At 42.0% G+C, this 14,400-nt stretch overlaps 1 protein-coding gene across 6 annotated transcripts in view; it reads right to left on the bottom strand.

Moving 5' to 3' along the window:
• Nucleotides 1-14,400, bottom strand: part of HECW1 (HECT, C2 and WW domain containing E3 ubiquitin protein ligase 1) — a 262,500-nt gene that overhangs the window by 72,105 nt on the left and 175,995 nt on the right. For 3 of the 6 annotated variants that reach the window (XM_063325617.1, XM_063325615.1, XM_063325616.1), the window contains 4 exons: nucleotides 10,830-10,972; nucleotides 8,702-8,802; nucleotides 6,079-7,449; nucleotides 2,554-2,655 (listed from right to left, as the gene is read on the bottom strand). In XM_063325617.1, coding sequence (XP_063181687.1) covers nucleotides 2,554-2,655; nucleotides 6,079-7,449; nucleotides 8,702-8,802; nucleotides 10,830-10,972 — 1,717 coding nt within the window. The remainder of the gene's footprint in view (nucleotides 1-2,553; nucleotides 2,656-6,078; nucleotides 7,450-8,701; nucleotides 8,803-10,829; nucleotides 10,973-14,400) is intronic. The other 3 variants (XM_063325618.1, XM_063325619.1, XM_063325620.1) reach the window with 2 other exon arrangements.

Here is a 14,400-nt window from a genome sequence, read left to right as displayed (position 1 = left end):
ATCTCCTCAGGGTCTTTTGTTTTTCAGGCAAAATAAAACTGTGACTACAACAGAGACTAACCTCCATCTAACCTTCACAGTAAGAGCATGCTGGAGCACAGGCTGGGGACGGGACAGGACTGGTTCTGTTCTCCAGCAATCCCTCTCCATCAGCCAAGTGATATTTCACAGCAACTTCTGAAACTGCTCTGATTTATACCAGAAGACGCAACTTTTTCTGGCAGGACCATAATCCTGGCGGGGCAAAGTAAATACTCTGTCTTTTCCTTTCCAAGCTCAGCCACACCTTCGGCAAAGAGCAGCTCTGAACTGGGCACATGTATTTTTCTTGGCTTCAGCTCTGTAGGGTTTCCAGCAAACACACGCATAACAAGGGGTGACTATTAATGCCGTCATGAGGCCATACAAACTCTGCAAATCTTCTGTCAATCTTGTATAAGCCTTAACATTCAGACTGGTCATTATGACATTCCTACATAAATAATGAATCTGTTCCACCTTACTTTCCTAAATAAAACTATCTGAAATTAAATTTCCTTCCTGAGAGCAACTGTTGTGGGGTTATGATGAAACAAAGTTAATCAGAAAACTATTCAAAAGCAAAGATGACTGTCCAGAAGATTCTCCACGACCGAAGTAAAACCAGCCAATGCTGAACTTGTAGCACTGGCAAATTATCTTCAACTTTACTTATGGACGGAAGCTAATGCTGTGTATGAGAAGTAAGCCAGGACTGATCATGTAACTCAGGTTTAAAATATAAAGTTTCTTCCTTTCACATCTTTGAAAACTATTTATCTAGGATTACGAGGCATTAAAGGCACTAAAATAGTGATACTGAATGTTAGAAGAAGAAACATTTCTAGATTAAGACTACAGCTCTCACTTTGAAATCACATTAAAATTTCATGGAAAGTGTTTGGAAACAGGCTTCCCAGGTGATATTATCCAATTCAACTTTTTCCCCCCAAAATTAACTTAGTACAGTCAATTCCCAGTAAGATTAATATATTTGAGCCCACGGTGTCAGCCTTTATTGTAAAAATGATGTTATATGCAAATACTAAACTAAAATTCTACAAAGGGATATCACTTCTGTACCATATCATCACACATTGCATTTCATGTTCTTAAACCCTCTTGTGAAAGCCCTTGTGAAAACCAATGGTAGAAATACTTGCCTTTTGAGGATAATTATAAGAAAGAAGAAAAACGTATTGAACTGGTGATGGAAGAATATGGAACAGGTTCACAGTATGTTTTGTTTACCTGAGCTGGTGTCAGTGTCCTATCATTAAGTCATCTAATGGGGAATGTGCTCTATTCACAAAGTGCTGAGGTAAGAGTGGGAGGAAGAGAAATATTTGCCTGTTACAGAGGTAACCGTTCCCATTTCATCATTCACTGGCAAGCCACAGTGGGACTCTAATAAGACTTCACTGGGCTAAAGGCATTTGAATCATTCACACTGCTGTGCAGCTGACGCCAGCATTGGGGTTATTTTCGGCTTAGGGAATACCGACAGCATGGTTGGTAAATGATGAATTATTTGTCAAGGGCACCATAGGCCAAATAAGTGTGTTCCCTACTTGGGCTTTTTAAAAAAAAAAAGGAAAAAGAAAAAAAAAAGAGTGCTTTGTTTATACGCCTGGTTGTTTTTCTGAGGCACTGCACATTTTAGGTTGTTAAATCATGTGCTGAAGTTGAAAGGTGTTCAGCAGCACGTTGCAGGGCATAGAGTGCGCTCTGCTGGGCACTTAACGCCAATGCAAAAAGCAGTAATCCTCCAGGAGTACACGAGGGAAAGGCTACAGAGACACGTGAAAACACCTCCAGCAGTTGATTCGGTGGTAAAAATCCCATATTATCAGCCTGCGAATCAATCACGCTACTTAAGACCCTCTCACTTTTATCCAACGCAACTGCAGAAGCCATTACAGTCCACAATGAACATAAAATTCACTGATTTTCAATTCCAAAACCACTACAAGACCACTGTCCATCAGCTGCCTTTACCCAGCTTCTGCTGGTTTTGTTCAGATTTGGACCTGTCCATCCCAGGAGCATCCTGACTGTGAAAGGGTTCCTGCTGGACCTGCAAGCAGAGCTGACAGACCACAGGGACTGCCATCCCAAACCATCCTCAAAGTTGGTTATGGAAAACGTGAAGACATACATTCTAGAAAAATCAGAGTACTTTGCTGATACATCACCCAGAAAGCTTTGCAGTAAGGCTTCTGGCACACCTCTCAGTTACCCACTCATTCCAGTCTAAACATGCTGACTGGAAACAGGGAAATATTATTTTCGTTTCATGGTAGCTAAGGAAGAAGACGGACCAAGGCAGAGGGAGGTTATGGAGCTTGTCCAAAGTAACATGACAACACTTGAAGTCAGGATCAAATAAGGGCAACAAAAGGGCGTATTGCTCAGGTTCTGGTGAATGTATATACAGAACAGATGGGGTTATTTAGAAAGACATACTGACCTCTACACTGTTTGAGTTAACAGGAAAAGCTGAAAAATGCAATAAATTAAAAAACTAAAGCTTACTTGGTGGAAGAGGCTCATCGATAGTTGGGTAGTGATGATGGTCAGGCCTCAGAGAAGGAAGCTGGCTGACTGGCTGAGAATTATGGAGTAAAGGACAATCACCTACGGACGAGATATTCAAGACATTGACAGTCATTCACTGTTTTCACAATGTGGTTCAAAAAATGTGCTTCTGTAAAACAAGTGATTATTTTTTAAATAGGTTAGCCTGGTGTACTAGCAGCTCTGGTTATTCCTATTTTCAGGCACTATTTTAATAACAACTCATATGCCAAAGAATTATTAAAATAAGTCAAGGCTCTGATCTCAGGTTTGAGTCAATGCTAAACTATTATAAGGCCAGATTCTGGACTCATAGACACACAAGTGTAAGCGAGAGAAGAATCAGGCTTGATCTCTGAGAAATACTGTGCATGTACAACCAAACTGAAGCTTCTGCAGAAACTGGCAGGAACGTGCAAAATCCTGGTTCCAACTTTAAATTCATCCCATCAGTGGAATACGAGGCTAAAAGCTGCCTTGGATCTTTCTCTGCTTTTCCAAAAGATCAATGGCTGTATAAGTGGACCAGAATGGCAGGATTTTGCAGTCCCTGCAAAGCAGAAGATCATCCCCTTGTATAGGTATTTTTCAAAATTCAAAGAGTCCATCTTAGGTGGAAGGAGGGAAAATGAGAGAAGGACCAGAAACAGGTAGGAGACAGGTGGCAGAAGAGGAGGACAAAAGATAGTGAGACATAGTCAGTATCCGAGATAAAGAAGGAAGGCCTGAGATACAGAAGAGGGAAAGTAGGAGAGACACACAGCGGACAGTGCAGAGGAAGTTTTTAAACACTAACATTGTATATATGTCCATATATCCAAATATGAAATAAATGAAACCTAAGCAAATGTCCAAACTCATGTTCTGTTGAAAGGAACAAATAACTTAAGATCCAGTCAATGTTTATAGAACCCTATAAGAAACTAAGTGTAGGGATGAAAAAGCATTCCTTATCTTAGACTTAACTGTGAGAATAAGGAACCTGCATGTTAAAACTTCACAGGTTCCAGATTTAAGATTCCTTCTTGGTCTGTCCTTAAAACCTTAGAAACCAGGACAATTCATCCTACTAGCGGACACATTTTCGTATTGTGTGGTAACAGTTTTTCACTATAACCTCCAGCTCCAGGTAGGCCTGTTAATATAGATACAATCTGAATTGCATAAATATAACATTTACATGCATCAGAAAGATGCAGCTTATGGAAAAAATATATTTAGCATTTCCAACATCACCAGAAAATTACACAAAGATACTTCAAAAACAAAAATCAGACCACTGAGCTAAGCCAAGCTGACTGTGCGCTGGCTGGTTTACCTGTCTTTAATGTCAGAATTTTAATAGCCTAAGAATGAATATTTTGTAAAAAACCCAAACATGTATCTGTCAAATGTAGAAAAAAAAATATTTCCAAAAAGTATGTTTTTTCTTTAAACAATCAACAGCTAGAAGGCAGAAGCCAACTTTGTATAAAACTGTAAAAAAAACCTCACACCATTCAGAAGTGAGAAAAAACGCTTAAGACAAAAATACTCCCTCTTTTAGGTGCTCTGATGATACCGTATGGCCTGTTAAATGTCTTCATTAAACCACTTGCGTATAGGCGTACCTCACAGTCGCATCTGCTGCGTGTTTTGAACAGACAGCAGAGTTATGTAAGTTATTACTCAGTGCTAAAAGCCCACCTCTCATAGCCTTAAAAACTGTGCTACAACTACAGGTGTTGCAGCACCAACTACCAGATCATCCATCTTTTTTTCTTTACTTACCTCACCATAATTGACTCTCCCCTAGTCAAGATAGTTACGCCAAGCCAGCGGAAGCATGGTAGTATCAGTCACCTGGAGTGGACGGAGGTGACCACATCTACTGTATTTGCAACAGCTGCCAAGTCATGAAGCAATGTGCGCATTTACTGAAGCACCCCCAGGGATATCAGAAGAGTGCTAAGAGCCATTAAGACACACTGTCTCTCCACTAATGAAAGCAAAGCCACCGTGAACACTGCAGTGCCCTTTACACAGGCTCAAGGGGCACAACGTTGGAGGTGTACTGAATCCGTATGCAGAAGACACCCTCTCCCCCCACCACATTCCCCTCTCAAAAGTACACAGTCCAAAATCACCATCAAATCTGTAAGCATGGTCTCACACACACGCACAGACACACTCGTGCCCCACAGGTATACTTGCATATGAATGCTGCCCACACACAAAGACCCTCGCCAGCAAAGAAGGAAACTGTGGGTTTCTATACCTCTGTGCGCTTCTCGGAATTTAATTCTTTGGGCTAGATTCTGCTCTGCAGAGCGAACAATTGCCTAGGCCCAGCTGTCTACAAAGTCTTTACACAGTCCAGGATGTAAGGCCACCCTTACACCTTTCTTTCTGCTAGAGCAGGGTCTGTGGCAGTGGAAAGTGAGGGTAAATTAACTGGGAACAGAGAAGCAAAAGGTACAAGGATGTTTTGGTTGGGGTTTCCCAGTGATCCCCAAATATGTTATCCTTTTGGTGCCGTTTTAATTTAGTGTCACTTATAGTGGGAGACAGATGACTCAGGATTTGGGAATGCAAAAACTACCTATTGACCTTTCTGCATACTCCTTAGCTGCTGCTGAGGCCTTTCCTTCTTTAGCTGGAGAAAAATGATACACTAGCTGAGAAAAGATGACTGATCAAAGTCACCCTTCACGTAACTCCGTATGATATCAAATGAGTTACCAAAGGGAGGAATTTAATGCAATGGTTTGGACGGATTGGGAAAAACAGTACCTAAATTACAAAGACAAAAAAAAATGACTTTCTTAAGTATGTTTCATGTCCAGAAAAGGATAAGGAGATGAGAATTTTGCCCAATAAATTTTCAAACCACCTAAGAAAAAAAGAAATCTCTCTGTTGAGTTGCCCTATGGGCTGTGAAATCTGAGATAGATTTGTTTGATACTTGGGTAACTGGAACAAACAGGGCTAGAAAACTGGGTTCTCCATGCTTATGACTGTGCATGGCTACCAATCACATCAGCATAAATCAGCATATCTGCCCCTTGACAAGCACAAGCTGGTCCTCTCAGTGAATATCAGAGACATGGCAGCACATCAGATATGTGAAATGGAACAATCCCAGGAAATAAAGAATGAGTTGGTGGATGTGATAATGCTCATCTGCCACATAACTACAGTAGCTAATCTTGATTTTATAATGATGCTCTGTCCTGGTTTTAGTGACTAGCCCAGCCCAAACCATGATATGCGTGTGTTTCTACAGGAATCCATATATACAGATCCCCATCTGATTTATTTGGTTTTGCTGGGATTTTTATGGATAGGCTCAATTATCCAACCCTCCGTGATACCTGGCCCAGCTCACAGCCCCCAGATTTGTACGAAATAAACCGTGAGCTATCTGAAACCTTGATTATCTGATGCCTTCTGTGATATCTAGATAATCAGGGTTGCTCAGCGCATCGATTCTCAGGATCTAACCTTCTCTTCTGCTGCTTGGACCTGCTATTGGGGTGTCTAGACTCTCTGTGGCTCTTTGTGGATTCCCACCATGAGCTACTAGTTCATCTGGCCACTGGGAGGAGCCATCCACTTGCTCCCTGTCCAGCTCAGGGCTCTGCACTGAATCTGGCACTGACTCAAAAGCACTGTTCTCCTCCTCATCATCATCCTGTGAGGAAAAGACCGTGCTCTCAGAAATCTTTGCACTGTCGACAGAGGAGAAGCGGGTATGGCTGGAGAAGCGATTGTTACTGTCATAACAGGAGGTGCTGTAGCAAGAAGTGCTGTAGCAGGAGGTACTGTAGCAGGAAGTGCTGTAGCAAGAGGGGCTGTAGCAAGAGGTGTCACACGCATCGCATTCATTGTCACCATTGGGCCTGGAGCTCGACTCGCTCTCGCTTCCTGTCCTGGGGTGTTCCCCATCCAACAGCCCATCATTTAAGTCAGACAGTTGCTCATCCAAGGTCCCAGGAGGCACTGTGCTCTGGCTGAAGTTCTCTTCAGCCTCATTTTCCAGAGGAGGCTCTGCTGCCACTGTCTCACTCTCACTAACCACCTCCTTCTCCAACGCCTCCTTGACTGTAGACTCCTCATCGTTCTCCCCACCATTGCCACCATCTTGTTCTTCTTCCCCATCACTGCTCATCTGTGCTGAGGGCAGGCTGTGAAGCAGGTTGTGGATCCGTATGTAGTGTGTGCGAGGGGTCTCTGGCTCACCGCAAGCTGAAGCTATGACTGTTTCAAGTTCAGACACAGGCAGGGAGCATGGCCTGTTTTTCCTCTTTGCTGTGGTCCTCAGCTGTAGCTTGTTGTCTTCTTCCTCCTCCTGGGCTGAAGCCCCTCCTTCTTCCTGACTCTTCTCTAGGTCCTTGACAGCATGCACATCTGCACTCACCTCATCAATATCTAATGTTTCTACGCTGGTCAAGACTCCACCATCTCCCTGAGTACCAAAATTGACTTTGTTATTTTCCCTAACTTCAGTCTCAGGAGGAGACATGCAAGCCAGCAGAGCCAGCTGCTCCGTGAGGTCCGTAGCACTCAAAGAAGGCAGCACTTCTCCTGGGATGGATTCCAAGGGCTCAGGAACTGGCACCGCATCAACCTCCCCATCTCCTGCTAGCTCTTCATTTAAGCTGTTCTGGTTGACTTCCCCAGGTGGTCTGACAGCCCCTGGGCTATCGACACTGTTCACACTGTATCCATTTAGCTGTTCTGGAGCTGTATTTTCTGAGGTCACTGTGTTGATGCATGGAGGCTCACCGAGGCTTTCCTCTGTAGGGTTGTTCACAGGGCTTTCCTGGAGGTCAGCTGGCTCAGGATCTGCACTAATGGAGACCTCTTCATCATCTGTATGAGACAGGAAAAGAAATTACTTACTCCTTTAACAAGAAGTGTTGACTGAACGAGAAGCTTGGCTGTGGGGGCACAGGCATCCACAGCAACCTGAGAAAATTAAAAGCATAAATTACAGTGTGAAATGAGTGGGCAACTGAGCAACTATCAAAACATACTGATTTTTTGGTTTTGCTAGGCAGTCTTCGTACAGTGGATTTAACAATCATGAGGCTTACTCATGGTGGTGATCTGTATGCAGCACCTTGCCTCCTTGCAACATAACCTCAAGCTAACACCTTCTTGAAACTCCTCTTTGAGCCAACTAGCATTGGAGGGAATATCATGGGAATGGCAAGGACGCCTTTACTGAGGTTTTAATGACATTTTTCTGGTTATGCTGAAGCTGACAGAACTCCACAACGGAGAACTTAAAAACTATTTTTCACACCCCTGAAAGGTGGAAACATTCCCCCCAAACATCCTTTGACGTGATCCTCATCTGTACGACCTCCTCCCAGATGCCAGACAACGTGGGCCCTTTCACACGGTCAAAAGATGGCAGTCAGGGTTTTCCAGCAAGGTGCAGGTCATGATTTCCAGCCACTAATGCAGCTGCTGTTGGCTTGACAAAGCGACCTGAGAGGGCACTACCATAGAGAGGCAAAAAGTCCTTGAGGAATTCTGTTTAGACTTTGACCTGAAAACCAAGGTTCAAACTTACACTATCATGACAGTGACTTCCTAATAACTACAAGAGAACGTGAACCACAACCAAACCAAAAGGGAGGGAAGGAGGAGAACACTGAATTATTTTTTGTTTTACTTTTTTTCATTAAAAATAATCAAAATGTGAAAGTTTCTAATCATGTCTACTATGACATTCTCCATTTTTACTATGAAGTGCTCAAATGTAGATGACTTTACAGATAACAGCCCATCTAGCACTTCCCCAGGAGAGGTGACAGAGAAGCAGATGAGACTTTAGTTTTCTACCCTCTTCTCTCCCAGTGATGTGGCAAAATATTTGAAGCAGCCAAGAACAGCAGGATACAAGACACCAGTAGCTCTAAGCTAAGGGGAAACAGGGAAAAAGTTGCAACTCACAATGCATCCTGTGACAAGGACTTTATACACTTTCCTTTGCTCATGACTGTACCTAAAATCCCAGAGCAGCCAGGAACAAATTCAGATTTCTGAGGAGAAAAAATGCAAAGCAGAAAAAAAAAACTATCTAGATAAATGATGGGTTAAGACTGAGAATTACCTGGATGGATGGAAGAAGTTATCTCAAATCGGAACTGCAGCTGGCCACTGACATGATCTGTAGGAAGCCTGCGACCCAGAGTGTAGCTTACAACCCTGTCCCTGAAAGAAAACAAATATCGTCACAATAGACTATAACCTACCCAGTGTCTCCTGTGCATAGATAAAGCTGCTGTGTCCTACAAAAATACATAATGGTTTTCAAAGGCTATTTAACCCAGCCATGAGGGCATGTTGAGTTGCATACAAGAGAACGAATGGCAGAGAAGGAGAGGACAATGTCTTCAATTACAATGGAACAGCTGAGTCAGTGAATAAGACAGGCTTCTGGGATACACGAGCACGTATGTATATATATAGAGAGAACGGTGGGAATGGAACTTCTGCAGTATGGGTATGAAAATATTGACATGGGAAGCAAACAACTCCCACTTCAGCTATTGTAACAAGACTTCACTTCCCTGCTGATCTGACCATATCTACCCTTCTGTAGAATCTCGCATTTCTGCATTTCTTTCCCTTCACCTCCTGCATAAAATTCAGCTTTCCTGTCCTTTCTTTCAAAATCCTGTACAGGCCAGTCCCCGCTTACCACCTTCTCTTTTCAAACTGGCTGAATGACTGCTCTTCATCTCTTTCCACCCCTCTTACCTCTATGAAGCTGAAATACCAGGAGAACACCTTCCTGACAAGGTTGATCAATGATTCCATTCTGTCCTTGTGCAGGTCCCTCCCTTTGCCATACTTCATCCACCCCTCAGAACAGGATGAAACTATAGAAGAGATTAACTTCCCAGCTGCCCAAAATGAGTCTGAATCAATGTTTGCAAAGCATTTTTTGAGTGTCAAGGGTTCAACTAAATAGTAATATTTATACATCTTTCGAAGAAACAGAGTTTACTTCCAGTTGGGCCAAATATATTTGCTAGGATAGTTTCACATGCATCAGAAACTTATATAAATGAGACGATCTCAAGATTTGTGTATGATCTTTCTGAACTTGTGGGTATGTAAACTTCTCATTGAGCTTGCCTGAGATTTAAAAGCCACTATGGTATTAAAACTAAGCCAGATCTAGGTGCAGGTTGGAGGCCCTGCTCTTGGCAAAGCATATCCTTAGATATACAGTGTTTACAATATGGAAGTAAAATAGGAAGATACAATCAGAAGATGGTGAGAAATCTTCTCATATAGAGGGAAGCCAATGATATCAGTTATAGGGCTCTACCTTCCCCAAGCTGTTCTTTTCCATCTGGTTTCTAAAAAGCTACTCGATCTTCCCCACTTGAGAAACAGGGAGGTAGCTTAGTCCCTTCTGGTAGATTCAGCTGTCAATATCACAGCCAGTTTCTGAACCAGCTGTTCAAAAACACTTCCAACAAGCTCAGCTTCCTGCTGTTCTGCTGAATCGAGATCCAATTTTCAGAAATGCGTTTCTGGAAACTGCATTGTGTATGCTCTCCTTACGGGATGACTCTTTCTCTCCCTGCTCCTCAAGGTCCGAACCTTAAAGTTTAGAGACAACTTTTTGGCTTCGTCCGAGTACTATACATCTTCCTCAAATTGGTTTGTGTTACTTTGACAGCATACACCTTCCCAGGACTTTCATGCAAAGAGGAAGCAGGGCAGGGCTGGTGAGCTCAAGTGAAGTGGTTATTCCTTGGCAGCAGGGTAGGGTCAGAAAGGTTTAGTTACAACATGCCACATATTTTTTTTTTAATAATATTTCCACTATCCAGAAATTAAAGGGAGAAGGAAAAGATCTGGCATGATTTTAGCCCATAGGTAGTTCCCTGAAACATGAAAAACAGCCTGTTGATAACATTAAAAGAATATTCAAATTGAAAATATTGCACTCTCCAGATTCGCAGCCATGATACACAGAAGTTTTCTTTCCTAAATGCCAACTCTCGCTTTTCAAAATGCAATGGATAGGGTTATAGAGGGAATTCTTTGTCTGGCCCGTAGTCCTATAAATTCTAATTAAGACCAACATCATCCATCAGACAACTGTCAGTTTAATAACTCCCCTCAATATCATTATATCACTATAATGATATATCACCAGGGACTTCAAAACAGCAACACGCTCATTAAACAACAGAAAGTAGCATAAGCAGTGAATTTACCCGATGGCATGTCTTTCCAAGAGGCGTTGAACTGGCATAGAGAGTTTTCCCAGGAAACGCTTGATGATCGGTCGGCTCTTTGCAAATTTGTCTTTAACTTCTATTTCCAGAACATCCGTGGGCAGGGAGACAAAGCTGAATTGCTGCAATAAAAGAAGAGCACAGAACATGAAGCTGGCGGCCAGGCCACAACACACAGCTGCTAGCAGCTTATCGACTTCTGGGTATCTCTGGACAGAAACAGTCCATGGACTCCAAGGCACAGACCCACAAAATAAAAAGAACTTGGCCTGCAAGCAGGCAGGTGAAAACACCTTACAGGTACTGTGTAATGCTGCAGAATCAGACTTGGGGAACGCAGGAATTTCATTTACTCATGTCATGGCAGCATCCAAACACTTTAAACAAGGCTTGCTGATGGGAAGGACAATACGCCTGCAGAAATGTAATGAACTCTGCCCTAGAAATGATTATTAATCTAAATGTAATTGCACAGATTATGTTCCCCTTTAAATAGCTGCATGTAAGTACAACGTGTAAGTGGCAGTCTGGACAGATGTTTAGTCAGCATTTCCCTCCAAGTGAAATTAGTCCTCTTTGCATTTAACTGGCTAATTGTGGTACTTCAGCTGTGAGGCACACCTCAGCTATTGAGAAGTGGGGGTCTAGTGAGGTGAAGGATACATGATCAGAGCTTTCAGATACATCTTGAAATCTCTCCATCTCTTCCTCATCCCTGCCCCAACTTAAAAAGTCTGAATAGACCATTTATTTGGATCACTCTCCTAGCCTGGTTCACAGCACGATCCCACAGAGTGCTAAACCAGAAGGTAAGTCATGGCACAGGTTACCAGAACACATGATACTGGGGAAGATAGCAACGGCATCACCTAAAACGACTGTTGTCGCCAGGTACTTTGAAACATGTAACCACCACATCAGCTGATCTCGTTTTAAGAACGCCTATTTTTATTTGTAATTAATGTTACAATAAGCTTTTAGAGACTGTGTGCGTGCAAACCTGAGGCAGGAACAAAGAGGGTGATATTTTAGGTTGTAGGAGCAAGGAAGTCCATGTGTACACCTTCCAAGCATGGGAGTGTTAGGATGCCTAGAGATGTCAGGATCTCCCCATAAGGAAAGCAAAGCTCCATTTAGGAATAATATTGAAAAGCAAATGTATTAGATAATACATCTTGCCTTGCTTGCTCCTAGATTAGCTAAATTCTGTATAGGCTGGGAGCCGGTAACACAGATGGCTGAATCCTTTTTCCAAACAGATCTGCTGCTACTAGAATATCATCAATCAAAAAAAGCACATCTCTGCTGCGGTGCGCCATAGTAGAAAAACTGTTAAGACTGCTGTTCACCTAACTGAAAGGTCCGTATTGAACTGGAAGACAACTTCTGTAGTAAGTGAACATTGAGATGGATGAAAGGATTTGCTAGCTTTCCTGCTGCCAAAAACAATCTTCACAACAGAATCATGCTCTGGGTTATCGAGGCCTGGAGTTAAGCCCTAAATTGCTTGCTTTATTGAATCATGATCTAATTTTCAGAAATGTTTAGTTCAAACAGCTTCAAGTGAAACCACTGCGAGTGGGATGTTCTGTTAATCAGGTCCTGCAAAAATGCAAATAATCAGAGAAATACAGTTCAAATAACAGCTAAAACATTATTTTCTTCTACATCTCTGCAACAGGTTACTAAAGAGGCTAAACGTAACAAAGGGGAGAACATTAATTTCACGTGTATATTGAAAGTTGCCTTATAAAAATAAGTTGTACTGCCATTATTGTTTCACCTGCTAAAAACCTCGGGTAACTGCCATTTCATGACACTTACAAGGAAAGCAGAAGGAGGGAAATTAACTTTTAACTGAATAAGTTTATTGTAATGTACAGCACTTTGCCACTTAATGAATTCTCCATTATTATGCTGTTGATACCTACATTGTAAAAAGGTCTCCATGGGGTAGAGCACGCACACAGACAGGTAAGGACTGAACTGTTCATAAGTGGAAAGTAAAACTCAGGTTAATGATCTGCACCTTCCTATGTTATTAATATTTTGTCTTGTGGTACAACTCTGAAGCAAATCAGAATCTGCACGGACATTTGTTTCCATAATATCAAGTGGAACCAAGAATTGTCAATTCCTTCCTTGCACAAGAAACATGTTGACATTTTCCAGAGCAACTATCAGCACCTGAGCAGGGAGCACAGATGGACGGAGCATGGTGTGTTGCACTCAACCAAAGGAAATGTCCTTTTTTCTTCGAAGAGCAGTGCCTCTCAGATGCGCAAATGCAGGAATAATGATGTAAAAATCAAATTGTGTTCTGATTTCATCACCTGCCAACCACATTGCATTTGGGGATATACGAGACTGCCCTGAGACCAGCCCCTGGTCTATGGTCACAGTTGCCAAATTATTCTGCTAGGAGAATGCTCTGACTCGTAAAAACAGCAGCATCTCGGAAATACAATCCAGCCTTTAAGACCAGAAGCATCCTGTGGCACAGCTCAAAGCTTTTGCCATTTGGAAACAACTGCAGTTTGAGATCAAAAGTGAACTCAGTAAAATAGGTTTGGAGACAGATTGTAAAATAATGGTATTTTTACATACTTCAGTTTTTCCATAATCTAAGCACTTGATTCCTGCTGTTGCTCTCATCTAGTTTAATCCTGAATGAGCAAGATTTTTCTAAGGCAATCCTTGACTGTGGATGACTCAGGCTCAGGCCATCCACACTGAAAAGCCCAAAGGAATCCTTATTTGCAGAACACATGGGCCTTTGACCCTTTGAAAAAATGGATCCCAGGAAAACACCTAGGTTTGAAAACTCAAAAACTTATAAACTCATTTTCAAAAATCACCAATCGCTTTGAAAACATGTAGGTTCTTGTGATATTTAAAGATGGGATAGTTTTCTTTGGATGTGGAAGCAAACCACCATCAAATCCTAGTTTCCCTCTATTCCTGCACCTTCTTTCCTGACAAGTGCCAGCCCCTGTACCTTAGACACAAAGCATCGGCTCATTTACACTGTTCAAAGCCTCAGCCTTTTACTATCCTTTCTATCTGGAAGAGAAAGGATCCGGTGTTTCATGGTCTTCTCCAATATAACTAAGATAACACAGTAGTAATGTATTACTGCTGGAAAAAATTACATCCTTTCCTTGCCTAATATTTGCTAATTGTCACACAGCAATGGCCAGTTTGTGAAAATGACAGCACAAGCCTCATATCTAAGTTAAAAAAAAAAAAAAAGACACGCATTATAAATTCTGCAGTACCCTTGGGTTCATACTCAGTGATGCTGTGATTAATAATTCATCCCAAGGAGGGGAGAGAGAAGGAGGCTATAAGATCACAACAGAGAAAAATCGACTCTCTTCAGGATGAGGGAAGTTTGATATGGCTTCTACACGTGCCTACAAACTACACCACTGATAACCAGAAGTGCTGCATTTTAAGAATAAGTCTGCTGCCATTTTTTGATGTTACTCTTACAATTTTACTGTAAATCTTACATTATTTGGAACTTTTCTTATTATCACTATTCTTA

The sequence above is a fragment of the Chroicocephalus ridibundus genome, chromosome 2 (assembly GCF_963924245.1).
Source record: "Chroicocephalus ridibundus chromosome 2, bChrRid1.1, whole genome shotgun sequence".
Classification (NCBI taxonomy): Eukaryota; Metazoa; Chordata; class Aves; order Charadriiformes; family Laridae; genus Chroicocephalus; species Chroicocephalus ridibundus.
The sequence above is the reverse complement of the archived record's forward strand: the minus strand, read 5'-3'. Positions and strand labels throughout refer to the sequence as shown.